General features: G+C 40.8%; 1 protein-coding gene across 1 annotated transcript in view; it reads left to right on the forward strand.

The window, feature by feature from the left end:
* The window catches only part of LOC147697975 (interleukin-18 receptor 1-like), a 543,176-nt gene that overhangs the window by 24,891 nt on the left and 500,001 nt on the right, over positions 1-18,284 (forward strand). The window contains exon 2 of the mRNA XM_086933381.1: positions 12,839-13,094. Within this exon, the coding sequence (XP_086789507.1) occupies positions 12,839-13,094 (256 nt within the window). The remainder of the gene's footprint in view (positions 1-12,838; positions 13,095-18,284) is intronic.

Below are 18,284 nucleotides of genomic sequence, written 5' to 3' on the forward strand. Positions count from 1 at the left end.
TTAACTATACTATTAAACTATTTTCTTTCAGAATGGCAAAAAGAGCAAGAAACATAACATCTTAAATAGGCAAACAATTGCTCTTACATATGCGATACCCTACAGCCCGAAAATCACAAGCATCAGGAATATAAACTGGAAATGCACAAAATTCCAGTCTAACAGTTTGCATGGGAGTGTGACTAAGAAAATTATGTTAGTATTAATTTGATAGAACACAACCCTTGCCCAAATATCAAGGAAATCGAAGTAAGTGATGTAAAGAAGGTTGAAAAGAAGCAAGCACTAGTTCCCAACAGCACACTGCTAAGACACTAAAAAATATCCTAAAGTATCTGAACATATCACGGATAGGCTACCAGCAATGAGCACTTTAAAACACACCAGTGAAATTCCTGTTGCCTTTAGAAGATACCAAAATATTGAAATTTCTGAACATTTACCCACTACAAATAATGATGAACGCTTCCTCCTCCACAAGAACTTTAATATTAATAAACAAATAAATATATTTGCTACTGCAAATAGCTTATTAAAACTAAGCTATTGTGAAACATTGATGATGGATGAAACATTCAAAAGGTACCTTAGACCAATAACACATGTATACAACATACATGAAGAATATCACAACACTAACATACCCCCATATATGCCTTGCTCCCTTGCAAACAAAGTAGCACTTACTACGAACTACTAAACCATATGAAACGAGAAACAAAGAAGTACTCCCCACAAAAAATTGTAATAGACTTTGTACCAGCAACATTACAAAACGTAACCTATACCCAAACACAGCCATGCAATGTTGTTATTGCCATTTCAAGTAAAGCATTTTTATCAACAAAATAAACAAAACAAAAACTAGGTCCAAGATTTATAAGAGTATTGAATTGCCCTTGCTTCATGCAACTTTTGCAAGGCTAAAGCAATACTAAATTCAGATGTATCAAACAACGCAAGGCCACCTTGCATTGCCCTGCATTGCTTGGTGAATCTGGAGTAAAGCAAGGTAACAAAAGTCAGAGTCTTGTGTTATTCTGCCGTTCGAAGATGTTCCATTGGTGGCCCATCGGTGTTCCCATGCATCCACTCATGAATTTCGGTGCATTCACAGATTCTAAGAAACTGATAACCTGTGACCACTTCAAAATGCTACATCTTCACAGCAGAGGCATAACGAGGAAAAATATCTTTCTTTCTCCTTGCTATTTACTCCTTTTATTTTTTTCACTTTTCCTGTTTGCTCCATTCTACAGCACACAAAAAAGAGGAAAACACCTCTAAGGATTGTTTTTGTGCAGCAAAAAGTCCCTTCCTGCATAAAACAATCCTGCCTGCAATGCAGGCACCCTTGCATCATAGTGCAATTTTTCTGATGTTGGCGCTAGGCAGCAGATTGTGCTCCAGCACAGGCAAAGAATGGGAATGTGACGTGAAATAAAAGGGAGAGGCTCTACTATCCAAGAGATAGGGTGCCTAAAATAGTAACAATAAAAAAAGTTTTTCCCTTGGATTGACTCACCAACTTTGATTAGCATTCAACCATCAGTCATACAAGTTTCTTCTTAAAAATATATCATGTTGATAACCTCACATATAATTATAAAAATTCACAAATTATTAAAGAAAATGTTCACAATTTTTATTCAATATATATAAATGTCGGCCAATGATTTAAAAAGTTATGTTAAAAAACAGAAAAAAACTGTTCACAATTAGTCAAAACATTTCATATCATGGATTCTTTAAAACCACGAAGAGACGATAACATGTGACATATTAAAAATCAGCAAAAATCTTGTTAATTCGATAAAGTTTATATTATGGTCATATCACATAAAATATCTTTAGACTCAATAGTTCCTCGAATTTAACACCCTAGAAGCGTCAACACGTTTCAGTGTGCAAACAAATTATGCACCACCTTCATCAGGACCTCATAATGATTGTCTCCACAAAGTATATCAACAGTATATTCCTCTACTAAAAGATTGTTTAGTACAGCACACATTAATTAGACAATATATAAGAGCAAGAATGTGCCATATATTGATAAATATGGTGATTTCCTGCCCTCTCCTTTCACACAGAGCAGCAAGTTATTTTACTCCATTGAGTGAAAGTTTGATAAATGTGTCCAAAGTCCCATAAAGGATTACTTAGAAGACACCTAGGTTGGCAGATTACACCCCTCTTGGTACAGACACCAGCCTAAGCTCCAAAAACCATGGTGTAATGTCTACAATAGAACCATGGCTCGACAAGCCAAAAGAAACAATGCAGAAGGAGGATGGCACAATGCTTTCCAAGCTACACTAGGGAGAACGAAACCTACACTCTACAAATGTATTGAAACCCTCAGAAAAAATTAAAGCTACCATCAACTAAGGACAGAGCAATCAGTAAGTCAAATTAAACCTAAATTAAGTCGACAACCATAGCAATGCTTGACATGCTATTTTTATTTTTATTTTTAGAGTTTTATATAGCGCGAACTTGAACCGATTAGGTTATCAGAGCGCTTTACATAGCACCAGTTCCGTTACATGTTATCAAAGCACTTTACATAGAATCAGTTACAAATACATAAAGAACACGTTTCTTTTTGTTCTAGTGAATAGGGTATCTCTTCACACGAGGGAAGGTATACACCTGGCTATACTCCGACAGTCACACAGGCGACTAGTCGTTAAAGCTATATCTCTAAACACAGGGAGGGGATACACTTGGATACAATCTAAAAATCACATAGGATCCTAGTCATTAGAGTTATCTTCAATCTACACAGGAGGGATATGACTGGAAATACTCTAAGGGTCACATAGGAGTGGTAGAGAGTATAAAGGTCCACTGCAAACACTAGTGATAAGAGTCAACTAAATACACATAGGAAGGGATATGACTGGTTAAACTCTAATAGACGCATAGGGGTGGTATATGGTGTAAGGACTTCAGCGAATACCAAAGCTTAGCATTATTGCAATAGGTCAAAGATGCAATCACAGCATAGAGGAATGGTGGGTGGGATGCAAGGTATGGAGGGAAGGGCTAGAGTCCAGCGAAAACTGTCCGAAAACAGCAGCAAAGTGTCATTCAGGATAGCACGCAAGTCGAGAAGTCCCGGAGGGAAGGTGGGAACCCAGGGGGGGGATGGAGGCCAGCTGCAGTCGAATCGCCATCTTGGAGAGCCTGCGATCATCAGAGTTCACCAGAGGCACTGTCCTCACAGCGTACCGTACCCAGCCACAGGCAGCAGAAGGTGGTGACTCGGCTCGGGAGACCTGTGCCCAGCAGAAGTAGTCGCTGGCGCTGTGGGGCGCGAGGGCCAGGGTCCCCTCGAGCAGGGCCCCCCCTCGGAAGTTGCTTTACCGCAACGCTGTTCGGTATTGCTGGGTCTAGTCGGCAAAGTTGGTGGTGCAAGGACCCACCCTGGGGGACAGCCTGGAATCAGGCGGAGAGATCGGGGGCTAGACCAGAAGCCGGGGGAGGCAGGGGTGAGCCAGAGGATGCGGCGCCGCCAGCCGCCATCTTGGAGTCAGGCAGGCGCTGAGATGCTACAATGTAAAGTTAAAATCATTATTAACAACGAAGGAGTAGACTACTTAGAAGTAATTGAAAATCCCTATTGTAGAATCACTATATACCTACACATTAAGCAAAGGTTGTTAACAAAAGAAAACATCACTATATAACATAACCATGTTTAAACAAGTATTAATTATTTTTTAAAAATCAATCAAAAATAATATTAATAACATAGAAAGAAGACCACTAATTAATATGTTTTAATGCTTATTTTAACTTTTTCACAATACCTATCAAAACTCCAACACTATAAATAAACATACATGAAATCAACAGGTCATACACATAGAAAATAACATTAATTCATTGCAAATAGAACATATACACAAACATAATAAAGCATAACAATTCCCACCCATTAATAAAGAAGTCATACTTATAATTCTGTAGCTGTAGAACTTCATCAACATAAATGTGCACAAAATCCAGACCTCAAAAAGGGAACAAATAAAGTACAAAGAACACAAAAACGAAGTCCAAAATAAATCAAAGTAATCCATAGTCATTAGGAAGTATAAAAGCCCCAAAAATTAAATTAAGAACAGCTGCAGAAACCCCCCAAAATGAAAAGGATATGTAAAGAATAACGTTGGTTTACTACAAGCTAAACTAATTTCTTTAAAATAAAACGTAGAAATCACAGATACATGGCATAGCTACGTATCCGTAAGCCTGTAAAAAACATAACATACACACAACATCAACAAATACAATTTCTGAATAGAGGATAAAAATTTTATTAGAACTACAAAAAAACACAAGAAATAATATTACAACATCTAAGATAACACAAAACTACCACTAAACTATAATTAGGCCTAACACACAACACTACTACACAACGTAAGACAAACCACTGCAAAATAAGTTTCAAAAACAAAACAACGTCCATAATTCACACTAACTGTACCTATCCACATTTCCCCTACTGCCAAAAACCTAAGGAAAAATCTAAAAAGGTCTTACCTTATCAGTTGACCAGCCGCAGGTAACTGTGACTTGCTCGCACAATATCCGACAAAAATCTACAGGAATAGACTACAAAAATGGCTGCTAAATTAAAACAGAAAAGACTATTTCCTTATGGAGAGCATTGGAACTTAAATAAACATTTTTTTAAATGTATACAATTATGTAAAAATGTCCAATAAATATCTATAAATGTATGAACAAAAAATAAATGGTTATGAAAACCATAATGTGAATAGTACTATAAAACAATAAATATTACCATACTATACTAATTATAATAGACCGAAAATGTGTATAAAACCTGGAAAAATTAAAACAAGCATGTTTAACAAACATGTGAAAAATAATTGTGTACCACTCTTGTGGAAAAAGTTTTTAAACATAATGCTTTAATAATGTTTACAAAATACATTACATGTTAAATGCGAAAAATTTGTAATAAATATTATATCATGATAATAAATAAATAAAAATATTTTACATTTAAGAAAGTATATGAGTGTTTTAATAAATGTCACCATATACAAAAAATAAAATATGAAAAACTAGATTAATAACAATATGAAAGCCATAATATCTGCCATTCACTGTACAAAAAAATCATAATGTTTTAGTGCAAAATGTTGAATACTAAATACTTTCTCTCTACCAATTGCACTGTAATATTACATATTATGAAAAGGGTGTTGAACAATAAAGTAGTCAAATTTACTGTCCCCATTCCAATTTATAACTATTTTGGGAAAGCTGTTGGATAATAAAGTGGTCACATTTACTCTCCCTACTCCAATCTCAACCATTTTGGGGTACATATGGACACTAATGTAGGTACATTTACTATTTCCACACAAATGTACACCATTTTGAGGGAAGTATTGGCCACTAAAGTGGTCATATTTACTATTTCCAATCCAGTCTAAACCATTTTGAGTATGGTGTTGGAAGGGCCACGTTTACTGTTTACCATTCCCACTCCAATCTAAACCAATATGAGGAAGGTGTTGGGTACTAACATGTTCACATTTACTATTCCCACTCCAATCTAAACCATTTTTGGGATGTGTTGGGCCCTAATGTGGTCTCATTTATGATTCCAAATCCAATTTAAACCATATTGGAGAAGGGGTTGAACACTAAAGTGATAACATCTACTATTCCCACTCCAATCTAAAACATTTTGGGGAAGGTGTTGAACACTTGAGGGGTCACAATTACTACTCTCATTCCAATCTAAAACAATTTGAGGAAGGTGTTGGACACTAAAGAGGGCACATGTACTAATCCCACCCCCAAAATAAACCTATTCGGGGAAGGTATTAGGTACTAAAGTTATTACATTCACTATTCCCATTCTAACCTAAAACAATTGAGGAAAGTGTTGGACACGAAAGAGATCACATTCCTTTTCCAACTCCAATCTGAACCATGTTTGGGAATAGTTGGGACACTATAGGGTTTACATTACTATTCCTACTTCAAAGTAAATCAATTAAGGAATATTATAGACTGAATGTATTGGAATGTTTATTTAACACTCATTTATGACAAACATATTATCTTATTAATCAAAAAGACATATTTTATATAAAACAAAGTACACATTACTAATATGTTTAATAAGAAAAGGATCACAATTATAAAACAATCAATATAAATTAAAATCAATCAACAACACGCTTTAAAAAACAGTAAAACATAAAAATAAATATCTACTATACTATAAAACAAGGTAACAACATAAACACACTGCAGGAGTTGCTTTTAAAGCATACGTTTTTGCTACACACAGCACCCCCCAGGGATCAGTGGCCCTCCTCCAGGTCAGTGCCCAGTGCAACTGCACTGGTCGCACCAGCCTAAACTGGCCCTGCCATTGAGTATTGAATTACTGGGTGCTGCGAGGTCCAAAGATAGAGGGTCCAGAACCACTCCATGAAGATTCTTGTATTGAATACTTGAAGAGGATAAAAGAAAAGCTATTGGTGGCAATATTGTAATCCCTTTCCTACCCAATACACTGGACAGAATGAATGGATAAAGTGCTTGAGCTTATGAAAGCATCAAGCTAAAGAGTAGTTGCAATATTTATCATTTTTCAATATCTAGGGACAAATTACGGTACTGGTTGGACGTGCATCCGACAGGCATCGTAGCAGATGCGGTTCTGCCTCTGCTTCCCAGATTACGATCGGATCACTGTTTTGGCAGTCAGATCCTGTATTATTCTCTTTGCAGCTTGTGATTCCACTCGCAGCACAAGCCACAATGGAAGAATGAAGAGTTTAAACATCCCTGCACCGTTTGGCAAGCACCATGCTGTGCCTGCCACATGGTTCAGAGATGTTTAGGGGCAGCACAGGTGCCCCCCATGCCCCATAGTGGAGGGTTAGGGGGGAAGAAGCCTTACTAGGGGCACTCAAATTCACTTTCTGCCTGCCTTTTTATGGCGGGTGGAAAGCCATGAAAGGGCAGGTGGAAGGCAAAATTGAAATTCCAATAGCGGAGCCGAGGCTGGCTCCTCTGTCATTTGAGGATTATGTTTCTGAACACTGCCCCAATGGGCTCTGTGAAGTGGAGCGGTATTCCCTCAAGGGTTTCCCTCTGACTGCCAGTATCATAATACGACAGTCGGACAGAAGCCTCTGATGTCAGGCGGAAAGCCTACGACAAGCTTTCCACCCAACATCATAATGAGGCCCATAATGATCAATTTCCAATTTGTAATTATTAAGCAATACACTGTTAATGTGCTTAACAAATTTTAATTCCAAGCAGAAGCAGGATGAACATGCACATAATGGTATCAGTAAGTAAGAAACAAAGCCATTTTCAAAACCGCACTAATGCATTTTCCAACGGTTAAGATTTCACTCATACCACATTTTTGCTTTAGACAGTTCAGGAATATATATTCAAAATGTCCTCAATACATTTTATTACATTTCCAGTGAAGGTACACTTCCTTGATCTAGGGAAAATATTTTTGAATCCTCACATAAACATTGCATCTGGTACATATGTATGCTTAATGAAGCCAAAAACAACCATACAAAGGGGTCACCATTCAGCTGTATAAAGACAAATGCCACTCTGTACAGCTAATCCTGTTGGATTTCAAGGACCACAATATCAGTTTGTAAGATAAACATTTGTGGTATTAAAATCTTTCCACTGGCTTCCAATAGAAGCCAGGATCAAATTCAAAGTGATATGCACCGTCTAAAAACCTACCAGGACAAAATAGAAGATGTTAAATCATTTAGGGGCAGATTTATCAAAATTTCACACAACATAGCAAGACAACTTGCTGTGCTATGCTTTGAGATGGAGGGAGAGCAGTAATGCACCATATCTAATAAGATACGGCACACTCCTGCTCTCTCCCTGCACTTGCGCAATGAGTTCTGCCTAGCAAGAGCGCAGGCGCCCTTACAATCTTGCACCATTGTGCAAGGGTGCCTGTGTTACAGGCAGGACATATGTTGTGCGGGAAGGGTTACCAAGTCTCACAGACATTTTGCTCTTTCTGCATGTGCTGCACAATGCAGTCTACTTAAAAAGATAAAATGACAAGGAGGCATTAAGCTATTTCCCTTTGTTATGTCTCTGCTGGGAAGGAGTGCCATTTTGACACAATCCCAGGTTTGCATCAAAAGCCATGGGTGGTTGCATGGGAATCCCATGCTCCTCCCAAGGAATGCTGTCCAAATGCCGAATATTTGCAAGGCCACAATATATACTAACTTGCGTTACTCTGGATTTACTAAGCCATTCAGAGCCACGAAAGATGGATTTGCTTGGCTTAGTAAATCTAAAGCCCTTGCTTTACCTTGCATCACAGTGGGTGACACAAAGCCAATTGAAGAGCTTTGGAAAACTGTCCCTTAGAGTTTGTAATTTAGCATCAGACGAAACTCTGAGCAGGTATTGTTGCCTATGAACCTACTTCTAGGGCTCTGCCCTTTTGCTACACATTTGCGGCTACTCTTCTAATGAGTTCCATTTCTTTAGACATTTCTGGATCTCTAGCTTCATGTTCAATTTTAACTTTACTTGAACTTTATTTTTAAAGTTTTGCTTTAAATCTCTATCATAGAGGCTTTAATATAGTCTGGAATTCTGTTGATACCTTTAACTACCTTATTAGGCAACAGTGACAATAAGTTAAAAGAGGTCTTCAAAACGGCCATTTTTAGCCACGGAGGACTGGCTTCACATATCAGAATCTATTTTGCAGTGCTTGATCACTGAAGGTTCCATTCCAGCCCAAGAGGCAGGACCTCTTAGTAATTTTCAGTGGAAGTATCTTCTCTTGAGAAAGTTTAGATGTATTTCGCTCCTACAACAAAACCTGAAACACAATCGTGCCAGAAAGGTTCTGGATGCTGACCCTAAAAAGACTGAAACAGGTCTTGGCTGCTCATTATCCTATTCAGAAGGGACATGATCTGGCAGTTGGTTCTGGATTGCTTCTGTTGGTGTTGGTAAAAGACAGATTTACACGTGGCCACTCACTCTCAGGAGCGGCACAGTGGTCAAAGTGGCCCAGAGTAATTAACAGAGGCTGAAATTAATTCAGCTAATACACCCCTCGCTTTTTCAGTTTTCCTAGTGTGACCTTCTAAGTTTGACCTGTATGCCCAGGCTGTGGCTCACTACCTCACTATACCTCACAGATGAGGCCTAAGCAGGCAGAAATTGACTCAGTGTCCTTGTGTTACCCTTCATAGGGCCTGGACTAGAATGTGAGCCAGAGTAATTGCCTGTGGTCGAGTATACTGTAATCATTACAGCCACTACATTTTTCTCATTGCCTGGTGAGTGCATCACAAGCTTATGGAAGCAATAAGGCGTTGTGACAATAGTAACATTTATCTTAATTTCTCACAAAATCAAAATTAATTAATTGGCATTACCGAGCTTCATAGTTGTGCTGACCCACTCCCAGTGCCTTCCATCCCAAAGCAATGCTCATATTCAAGGAGAAATGTGAAATTAACTCATTCATTACAGTATTAAATGTTAGGGCACAGTAGCAAAATCATAGATAAAAGAACCAGTTTACACGTTTTGAGGACTTTTACAGAAACATGTTACAATAGTACACCAGGTCGCTTTAGACTACAACCAACACAATGCTAAAAGATTTCCAAATCATCAAAATACTGAAAACAACATGGAGAGTAGAAAAAAATAACATACGGTTGAATATTGCAGGATAGCTACAGATGGGTAAGGATGTACGTGTAAGGGATGGCTCAAATAAAAGAATTACAAGCCATGTTCAATATGCGCTGAGTAAAACACTTGCCAGACAACACATTTGAGTTGTATAATCAATCAGGACTAGCCTATTTGTGAAGTGGTTTTGTTTGACTCAAAGCTGTATGGCGGGGTATAAACCATTAAATTTGTTCGTGAAGCCCTCACCCACCAACCTAGTTGGTGGCATGCTTCATCATCGGGCCCACCCAGTGACACCAAGAGTGTCCCTGGTGTGCTTCAACGCCTGGATACAGCGAAGCAGGTATGTTGCTGAGTGTGCAGTGTGGTGTGGTGAACTGTGAAAGTTAAAAGCTATACAGTGGTCCCAGTACCCGAGGGTTAATTAAACTTATTTAATGGTCCTGAGGAAAGACGGTTTTAAACTTTAAGGCCTGGCTGAAACATGTAGACCACACCTGGATGCAGGAGGCCCTAATATATACTCCTATCACATCCACCATCCTTTTTTAACGCTAACGGAAGCCCAGTTAATAAAGTTCAATTAACCCTCGGGTACTGGGACCACTGTATAGCTTTTAACTTTCACAGTTCACGTCACCACAATGCACACTCAGCAACATACCTGCCTGTATCTAGGCGTTGAAGCACACCCGGGACACACTCTGTGGCACTGGGTGGGCTCGATGATGAAGCATGCCACCAACTAGGTTGGCGGGTAAGGGCTTCATGAGCAAACCTAATGGTTCATACCTCGCCATACAGCTTTGAGTTAAACAAAAACACTTCACAAATAGGCTAGTCCTGATTGATTATACATATAAACCATGAGGATACGAACTAACTACCTAGTCCTCTCTCTCTCTTTTGATAACAACACATTTGAGTTCCCATATCTATTAGGACAGGCTGTGACATGATGTTACATTTCCAGCCTGCACCAATCAACCTTTAGCAATACCCCCTGAATCTAAAGCAATAACTCCTTAGAGTCTGTGGGCCTGGTTTAGAGTTTGGGGAATGGCTACACCATCACCAACATGGTGTATACCCCATTCGTTGTATTACACGTGTGGTAGGGTATAATATACTTTTAGTTATACACAGAAATGTTTTGAGAGACAACACATTTAATTCGATTTAATATACATTCAATATAGCATCTTTCATATTGAGTACATACTCGAAGTTCTTCATTACTGAAGTGAATCGTGATCTTTTGTTTGTATTTGTTCAAAGGAGCGCAGCTTAATGGTCAATAGGCAGCTGACCATTGAGGTGGGCAGCACGTTCTTACTAAATCTAATGAAGTGACTATCTCAGGCGGTGGAGCTCTAAATTGCCTGGCTGTTGTTTTCTTTTTTGTGTCTATAATATACTTGTAATAGGGCAGACAGGACATCCCTCACTTTTGTGATGGAGTAACCTGTCCGGTATACTCTAATTCAGATCCTATTTCATTATTAATATTGTCATTGACTTTTCTCTTATTCAATATGAATATCTATAAAAAAGGATCTTTGGGTGCTTTTTTCTAAATTGCACATGGTTTCCATCGACTTTGAGTCAATGGTATTTGCATTTCTTAAAAGCTCATTCTGCATTTAGGAAATGCTTTGAACATGTGCTAAGAAATCTCAAATAGGAAATCCCTATTCGCAATTTCCTGCAGGGAATCACAAAACGTGATTTCAACTGGGCAGAAATCACATTTTGCAATTCCTTACAGGCCTTTGTACATAGGAAAAAGCTGTTTTGCTTTTTTTAATGAGACGAAATTGCGATTCGGTCCGTTACGAAATGCAAAACATCTGGCCCAGTGTCTGTAGTAGGAGAAGCCAGAACCTGCATGCAAATACATACATATCATCCTGCCTGCTACAAGAGGTAAGGGACATCATAATCCCTACCACGGTGCCGGGTAGGCACCGCCAGCTTTGTAGGGACTCCTTGAGCCCGACGGATCATTGTCGATCAGTCTTTCTGACCACCACACAGCCACCCGCCATCAAAATGTGGCAGGCGCTAAACTTGATTAAAATGGCGGAGAGACTGCCACCGACAGCCTGTTGGTGGCAGTCTCCCCACCATTGTAATAAGCCCCTTTGGTCTTTAACAACCTCATTCAAAAATGTCTGTACAATTCCAATTAAGGTGGAGACTATTTCCAGCTCACTAGTCTTCTGTTTCTATGCTCCGGGTTATTTATTCTGCAGAGCATGCAACAATGATTTGACCTCTTGGGACTTTTTAATACAACACAACAAGAGCAGTTACATTCTTATAATAAAGTATAAAGATTAAGAAACATTGGCCTCATTAAGGAATTGGTGGACTAGAAGGCCTCCAAAACCACAAATGATTAAACGCAGATGGAGACCCTACATCCTCCATTAATGATCAGCAATTGAAGCCATTTTGCTACTGGTCTGCTGCCAGTGGTGCATCTGGAGGTCAGGTCGATTTAGCACAGACCTACAAATGCAGGTTTTGCCTTGTGCGTGTCTGTAGTTTCCAAGCACATCTTTACATTTCTCTGGTTATCAGCACTGCTGCACATTCATTATTGTGTAAAGTTCTCCTGGGTGACAGGGTCAGGCTTGGACATCCTGATTTTTTCCACTGGATATTAGCTCGGTAGGCAGGAGCCACTAGATCCCGAATTTTAATGCAGAGGGATGCTGTTGGCACCTCTGTCCATTTCTTCTGCTTCCCTGTCACATCATGGCAGGCAGGATGGTGGGGGAGGGGACAGGAGGTTTAGAGAGGAAAGCGAGAGAAGAGACGAGGGAGGTTAGCGAAAGAGATGCTATAAGAGAGTGGGAACAGGGCTAGCTTTGACATTTTTGCTAGAACTGGATTTGTTTCGGAGTCCAGCTCTGGTCAAGGTGAGAACAGTCATCAGAATTGGAGCACAACTTAAATTTACCCTGCAAAAAGTGAGCGGTCTGCCCAGCGGGCTCAGTGGACGACCCACAGGATATAAACTGACTTTCATAGTTCACAGCTTTTCAACAAGTATATGAAAATAACCCTTCTATCTTTTTTTTCACAGGTGTCACCGACTACACCCCTTCAACCTGTGTTCTTGATGGAGAACATACTCTTTTGAAATGCTCTTCCTTCAGTTTAAAAAATCCACAAAATTCTCTAAACGCCAATTATACTGTGAAGTGGTTCAGAATCAGTGGACATGATGAATCAATGAGTCAGATCCTTGAAACAAACCGCAGACTCGTTTTTAATGGGCAAGCTCTTGAATTTTGGCCCGCGGAGGTGAGCGATACTGGGAAGTATCTATGTGTTTATGGGTAAGTAGGAGATCACAGCATAGTAATATTCAACGCTCATGCTATTGAAAACTTTCCTGTTTTGAATGTGGTTATAAGAAACCACTGATGAAGTTTCCTGGATAATTTTGTAAAAAACGTAGGGGTATGTTGACTACAAAGTGGTGGAGTACAGTGTTAGCCTTCTTTTTCGAAAACCTTTATTGACATTTCAACCAAAGACAAGTATGGGCCTACAACCCACGGGGCCGGCCATAAGCAGTTAGATTAACAGAGAACAATTTGTAATCACATGCAGCACCTCGGGGAGCAGAATCTCCATGCTAGCGTATTCTTGGTCACTGAACAGCACAATTAGGAAAACAGGATATAAAAGGTTTTCATTTTATAGTATAGGATGGAAGGATCAGGTGCCGAACAATTTCCCAGCAGCAAAAAATGGCAGGCAGAATAGTAAACGTGTCAACAATAAACAGTAATCGATCAAATCAATGGCGCTGAAACAGGAGGTTCAGGATGTGAAGGAATATTACGGTCAATTCGCGCCTGCAGTCACCTGCCCTAAGACCCAGAGAACACCACGAAAATTGAGGCACAGATGAAAAAGCAGTGATTGATACCAAAGGAAACCCACTGCACTGACCCAGGAAAAGAAAAAGACAAAGAAGGATAAGAGAAGAAAAAAGAGGCCATAGAAACAAATTAAAAGCGAAAAATCCCCAAAGCCCCAAGAAACAGAAAAAAAGGAGAAAGGAAACCCCACCCAACGGGGAAGTGGAGGAGGGCAATAGTCTATGCGCTCCCGGTCTCTCCGCCCCGCCCTAACCAAGGGGGCCCCCCTAGGCCAACATGAATAAGGTTGTCCACCATACAAAAATACCCCGGGGGGAACCACAAACCCCCCGCCCCGGAATCCGTCTGGTAATGAGGCAGTCCCGTTACCAATAGATCCATCGTAAACAATTCAACCCGCAATCTCAGCCTTGGCCCCGTCTAACAAAGTTGCCGAGGCCCTCGGATAAGAAAAGCCCCATCCCCAGAAAGTCAAAATTCACACAGAAGCAGCCGGAGCTTGAGTCAGCAAATGGGAGAGGAATAGCAGATCCCAACGCACACGGCTTGCACCAACGATGTCCCTCCCCTTCTCCGAAGCCAAGCATCAATCCATCCACCATGTTGGGAGACCGATTAGGGAGGGGGTGCGACTCATTCCGATACAGATCAAAATGTGAGCCAACAGTGTCCAGGATGGGGGAAGCAGTGAAATTCTCCGATAACTGTAGGACCGATGTTTCCGAGAACGTAGAAGAGTCACCAATCTCAGCAGACACAATAAGTTCCATTTCTTCGGGGGCAGGCACAGCTTCCAGCCTCGGGTCCAAACGCGCCTGTAGGGCTTCCACCAGGGGGCAAGTCGGCTGCCAGGTCTCAGAGATCAAGTCAGGGCTTGCTCCCGGTCCTATGATCCCATCTGTTGCCGACAGACAATGATTGACCTGGGCCCTCACCATCGCGTGAAGCTCCGCAAGTTCCGCCATTACCATCCGCAAGGAAGGGCCACATTGAGTCCGTTTCGCCAGGTTCCATACGGCCGCAGGCATAGCGATCCCTACGGAGAGGCGCCCTCTCCGGGGCAGGATACGCCGGAGCAGAAAAAAGCCATGAGGGACAGGCCAGCAGCACGCAGCAACGCGCGGCCGGACCTCTACCCCGGGGCACCAGCGGTGCTAGTGCCGGGCCTCCGGGCGGGGCCCCCCGCGACGCAGCACCGCGCGCCACCCGTTGCCTCACCTCAGGTACAGCACCAGGCAGCAGATGGTTGCAAAGTAGTCCAGAGAAATTTTCAAAAGTTCCAAGGACCGGACCCAACCACCCTCAGCAGTCCGTTGTTGTTCACTTTGGACCCGGGTAGACCAGCAATCGAGACCCCGGCTTCCACTCTGGGTTTTCGATGTTACTTCACCCCAGAACATCAGAAAAATTCCGTGATCACACCATCGGAGTGCCGACTAGTTCACCCACACGAATCCGGGGCAGGAGATCAGGATATTCGACAAGATAAGCGAACGTAGGACGTGGGTCAGCGGAGCCGGGAGACTATGCGGCCATCTTGGTTGGTGTCGTAGCTCCTCCCCCCAGTGTTAGCCTTCTTGACTTAACTCTGCCACTTCAGAAACTCAGGGCTGCACTAAATTTATTTGCACCCCTGCGTCTCCCCCTGAGCTGTTGCTAAATTTAGCAGCCTAGCGCCAATGCCGGCACCCTTACACCATAGGGCAAGGATGTCTGTGTTGAGGGGAAGATTGTTTATGTGCAGGAAGGTGTCCTTCCTGCACATAAACAATCTTTAAATTGTATTTTTGCAATTTCTATGTGTGCTGCTTAATGCAGCACACATAGAAATTGCAGAAAGTCCTTTTTTAAATGATGTATGTGTAGGAATGGTTACCTTCCTGCACATAAACAATAAACATAAACAATCAATGGACTTTTGCTGTTTCTATGTGTGCTGCACAAGGCAGATGTCTTCCAGACCATATCATGCAGGTCAATACAGCTATTATCCTAGTACAGACAATCTTAAGTAACACCACAGTGTGAACAACACTATCTTTAAAAGTGAGAATCTACCATGGAACGTCAGGAACAGCTTGATCTATCTCTAAACCTGTCTCCAGTCTGTCTACTGCAAATCCAAAATTCTCCCAAACCATAGTATCTTTATCAGAATTGATCTCACACCCTGATATCACACTAGGTGATAGTTTGGTTACTGGTAGGATTTCAGTCTTCTGCCAATTGGTATTTAGGAATGACATTTCTCCATAATGCGTCATCTCTCTGATTATGGGAATTAGGTTGTCACACCGGGTGTTGGATGTGGTCTGCATATGGTGAGACAATGACGGGGTAGCCTCTATTGTAAATACCTTGTGGGGTTGCTGCCCACAGAGCTTGTACAGCATTGGACAGGATGTGGCATATTGGCCAGAGCCGCTGACTTGGAAACTGGGGAGCCAGGTGAAAGTCTTGGGGTCACGCAGCATCCTGTGATACTGGGCAAAACACTAAGGGCAATATGTATCAAGCGTTTTTTGATTCGCAAAGGCCGAAATTCGCCGTATTTCGGCGTTTGAGAATCGCAAAAGGCTGTTTTGCATTTATTGATATGTATCAAAAAATCGCATCTTAAGGAATCGCAAATATTTGCGATTCCTTATTTTGCTATAGCATTTAAGGAATCTCAATTTTGCGATTGCTTAAATGCTATGTATGAAGCATTTTACTGTCGCCAATTTAGCTTAAGAAATCGTAATTTACCACCAACTTTCAGTTGGTGGTAAATTGCGATTTCTTTTCAAAATACACTAATTGGCATTTTTTAATGTGGCATGTGACGCACATACATGCCCATAGGGCATGTATGTGCGCCATATGCACACACATGCTGATTTCAGGGGTGCAGCAGGGTGTCCTTGAGACACTCCTGCACCCTTGAAATCAATCTCATTTTGCGATTAGCAAATTGTGAATCGCAAAATGAAATGCATTTCACAATCATTCCTATGGGCCTCCTGGCCCATAGGAATGAATGGGAAGTTATTCCTTATTTGCGAATTCGCAACTTGCGAATTCGCAAATAAGGAAGATTAAGGAATCACACAAAAAAATCGATTTTTTTCATACATACCGTTTTGCGATTTCTAAATCGCTATTTAGAATTCGTAAAACGGAACTATGATACATATGGCCCTTAATATCCACATGCCAAACAAAAAAAAAACGTGTTCTTGTTGTAGCTTGGCTGTGGAATGTTACCGTTGGGGTGTTCCACCAGTGATGCTCCAGGGGTACTAGCAATGGGAGGTGAATGTTGTGGGAAGAGTTGAGACAGCTGTTAAAGCTGAAGCAAGCATAAGAATGTGTCTCTGTTGGTGGATTACAGACTTGGAAGAACTTTGCTGGCCAGCCTTGTTTCTTATCAATTGTGACAAGTTAACCTGCGAGGGGAAGGAACCCACAGCCAACACCCCTCTGGATTGCGACACTATAATTATTTTTGACTGCTAAACCAAACCTACATTCAGCCATTAGGACTCCTACAGAGTGGTGGGATTGAATGCAGCATTCGTCATTGACATGACGAAGAGGTCTGTTTGTGGTACATATATATTGTATTGTATTGTAATTGTATTGTATTGTAATTGCATTTATATAGCGCTTACTACCCCTGACGAGGCGTCGAAGCGCTTTTTCGGCGGGTAGCACGCTACTCCGGGACCCACAGAGAAATTAGTGTTGAATTAGTATAGTGAAACATGCAAGTACATTTTAAGTGGTGGATAGGTTAATCAGTTATTTGGATTTGGAATGATAGCAGAAGGATAGAGTAGGACAAAGGTTTGTATTTATTTATCGCTCGCTTGTTGACGCATGCTATTCAGGGAGCCTATAGAGGATTAGTGGTGAATTGATATGGTGAAATATGAGGTAATTTCAGTGGTGGATATTAGTCTGTTACTTGGAGTGAGAAGGATAGCGGATGGATAAAAGGGGAAGAAAGATTTGCATTCATATAGCACTTGTTACCCTTGATGGGCGTTGAAGCGCTTTTCTGGCGAGTAGCACGCCACTCCGGATCCATAAAGGGTTACTGTTGAAAATTAGTATAGTATAAATATGAAGTAATTTGAGTAGTAGATATGTTATTCAGTTATTTGGGCAGTATATTAGTATAGTTGAATATGGAATATGGAATTTGAGAAGTGAAACATGTTAGTCTGTTAATTTTTATTGAAAAAGAATAGTGGAGGGATAAAAGAGTGAAGGATTTTTTTTTTTTAAAGTCTTAGCAGTAGGAAAAAGCTTTTGGATGAGTAAAAAGGAGTTTTGGAGGGAAGGGGTCAGAGGGGAGAGTTTGTAAAAAGAGGTGTCAGATGATGCAAGGAGGTGTAGAGCAGGAGAGAGTCTAGAAAAGGTTATTTTGGCGATCATAATAGTGGTGTGGGGTTTGGGGGTAAACGAGAGAGTGGATGTAGATGATATGTTGATAGATCTATAGGATGAGAGATAGGGTGTTGCATTAGAAGGAGTAGTAGAAAGAAGTTTGAGAGGAGTCAGAAGGTTGGGGTAGAAGATATGAGCGAGGTATAGGCTGAGAAATAGGCTAGTGCATTGGAAATGCTAAATTAGAAGAAAGAGATAAGTATA

This window comes from Lissotriton vulgaris, chromosome 8, assembly GCF_964263255.1.
Source record: "Lissotriton vulgaris chromosome 8, aLisVul1.2, whole genome shotgun sequence".
NCBI lineage: Eukaryota > Metazoa > Chordata > Amphibia > Caudata > Salamandridae > Lissotriton > Lissotriton vulgaris.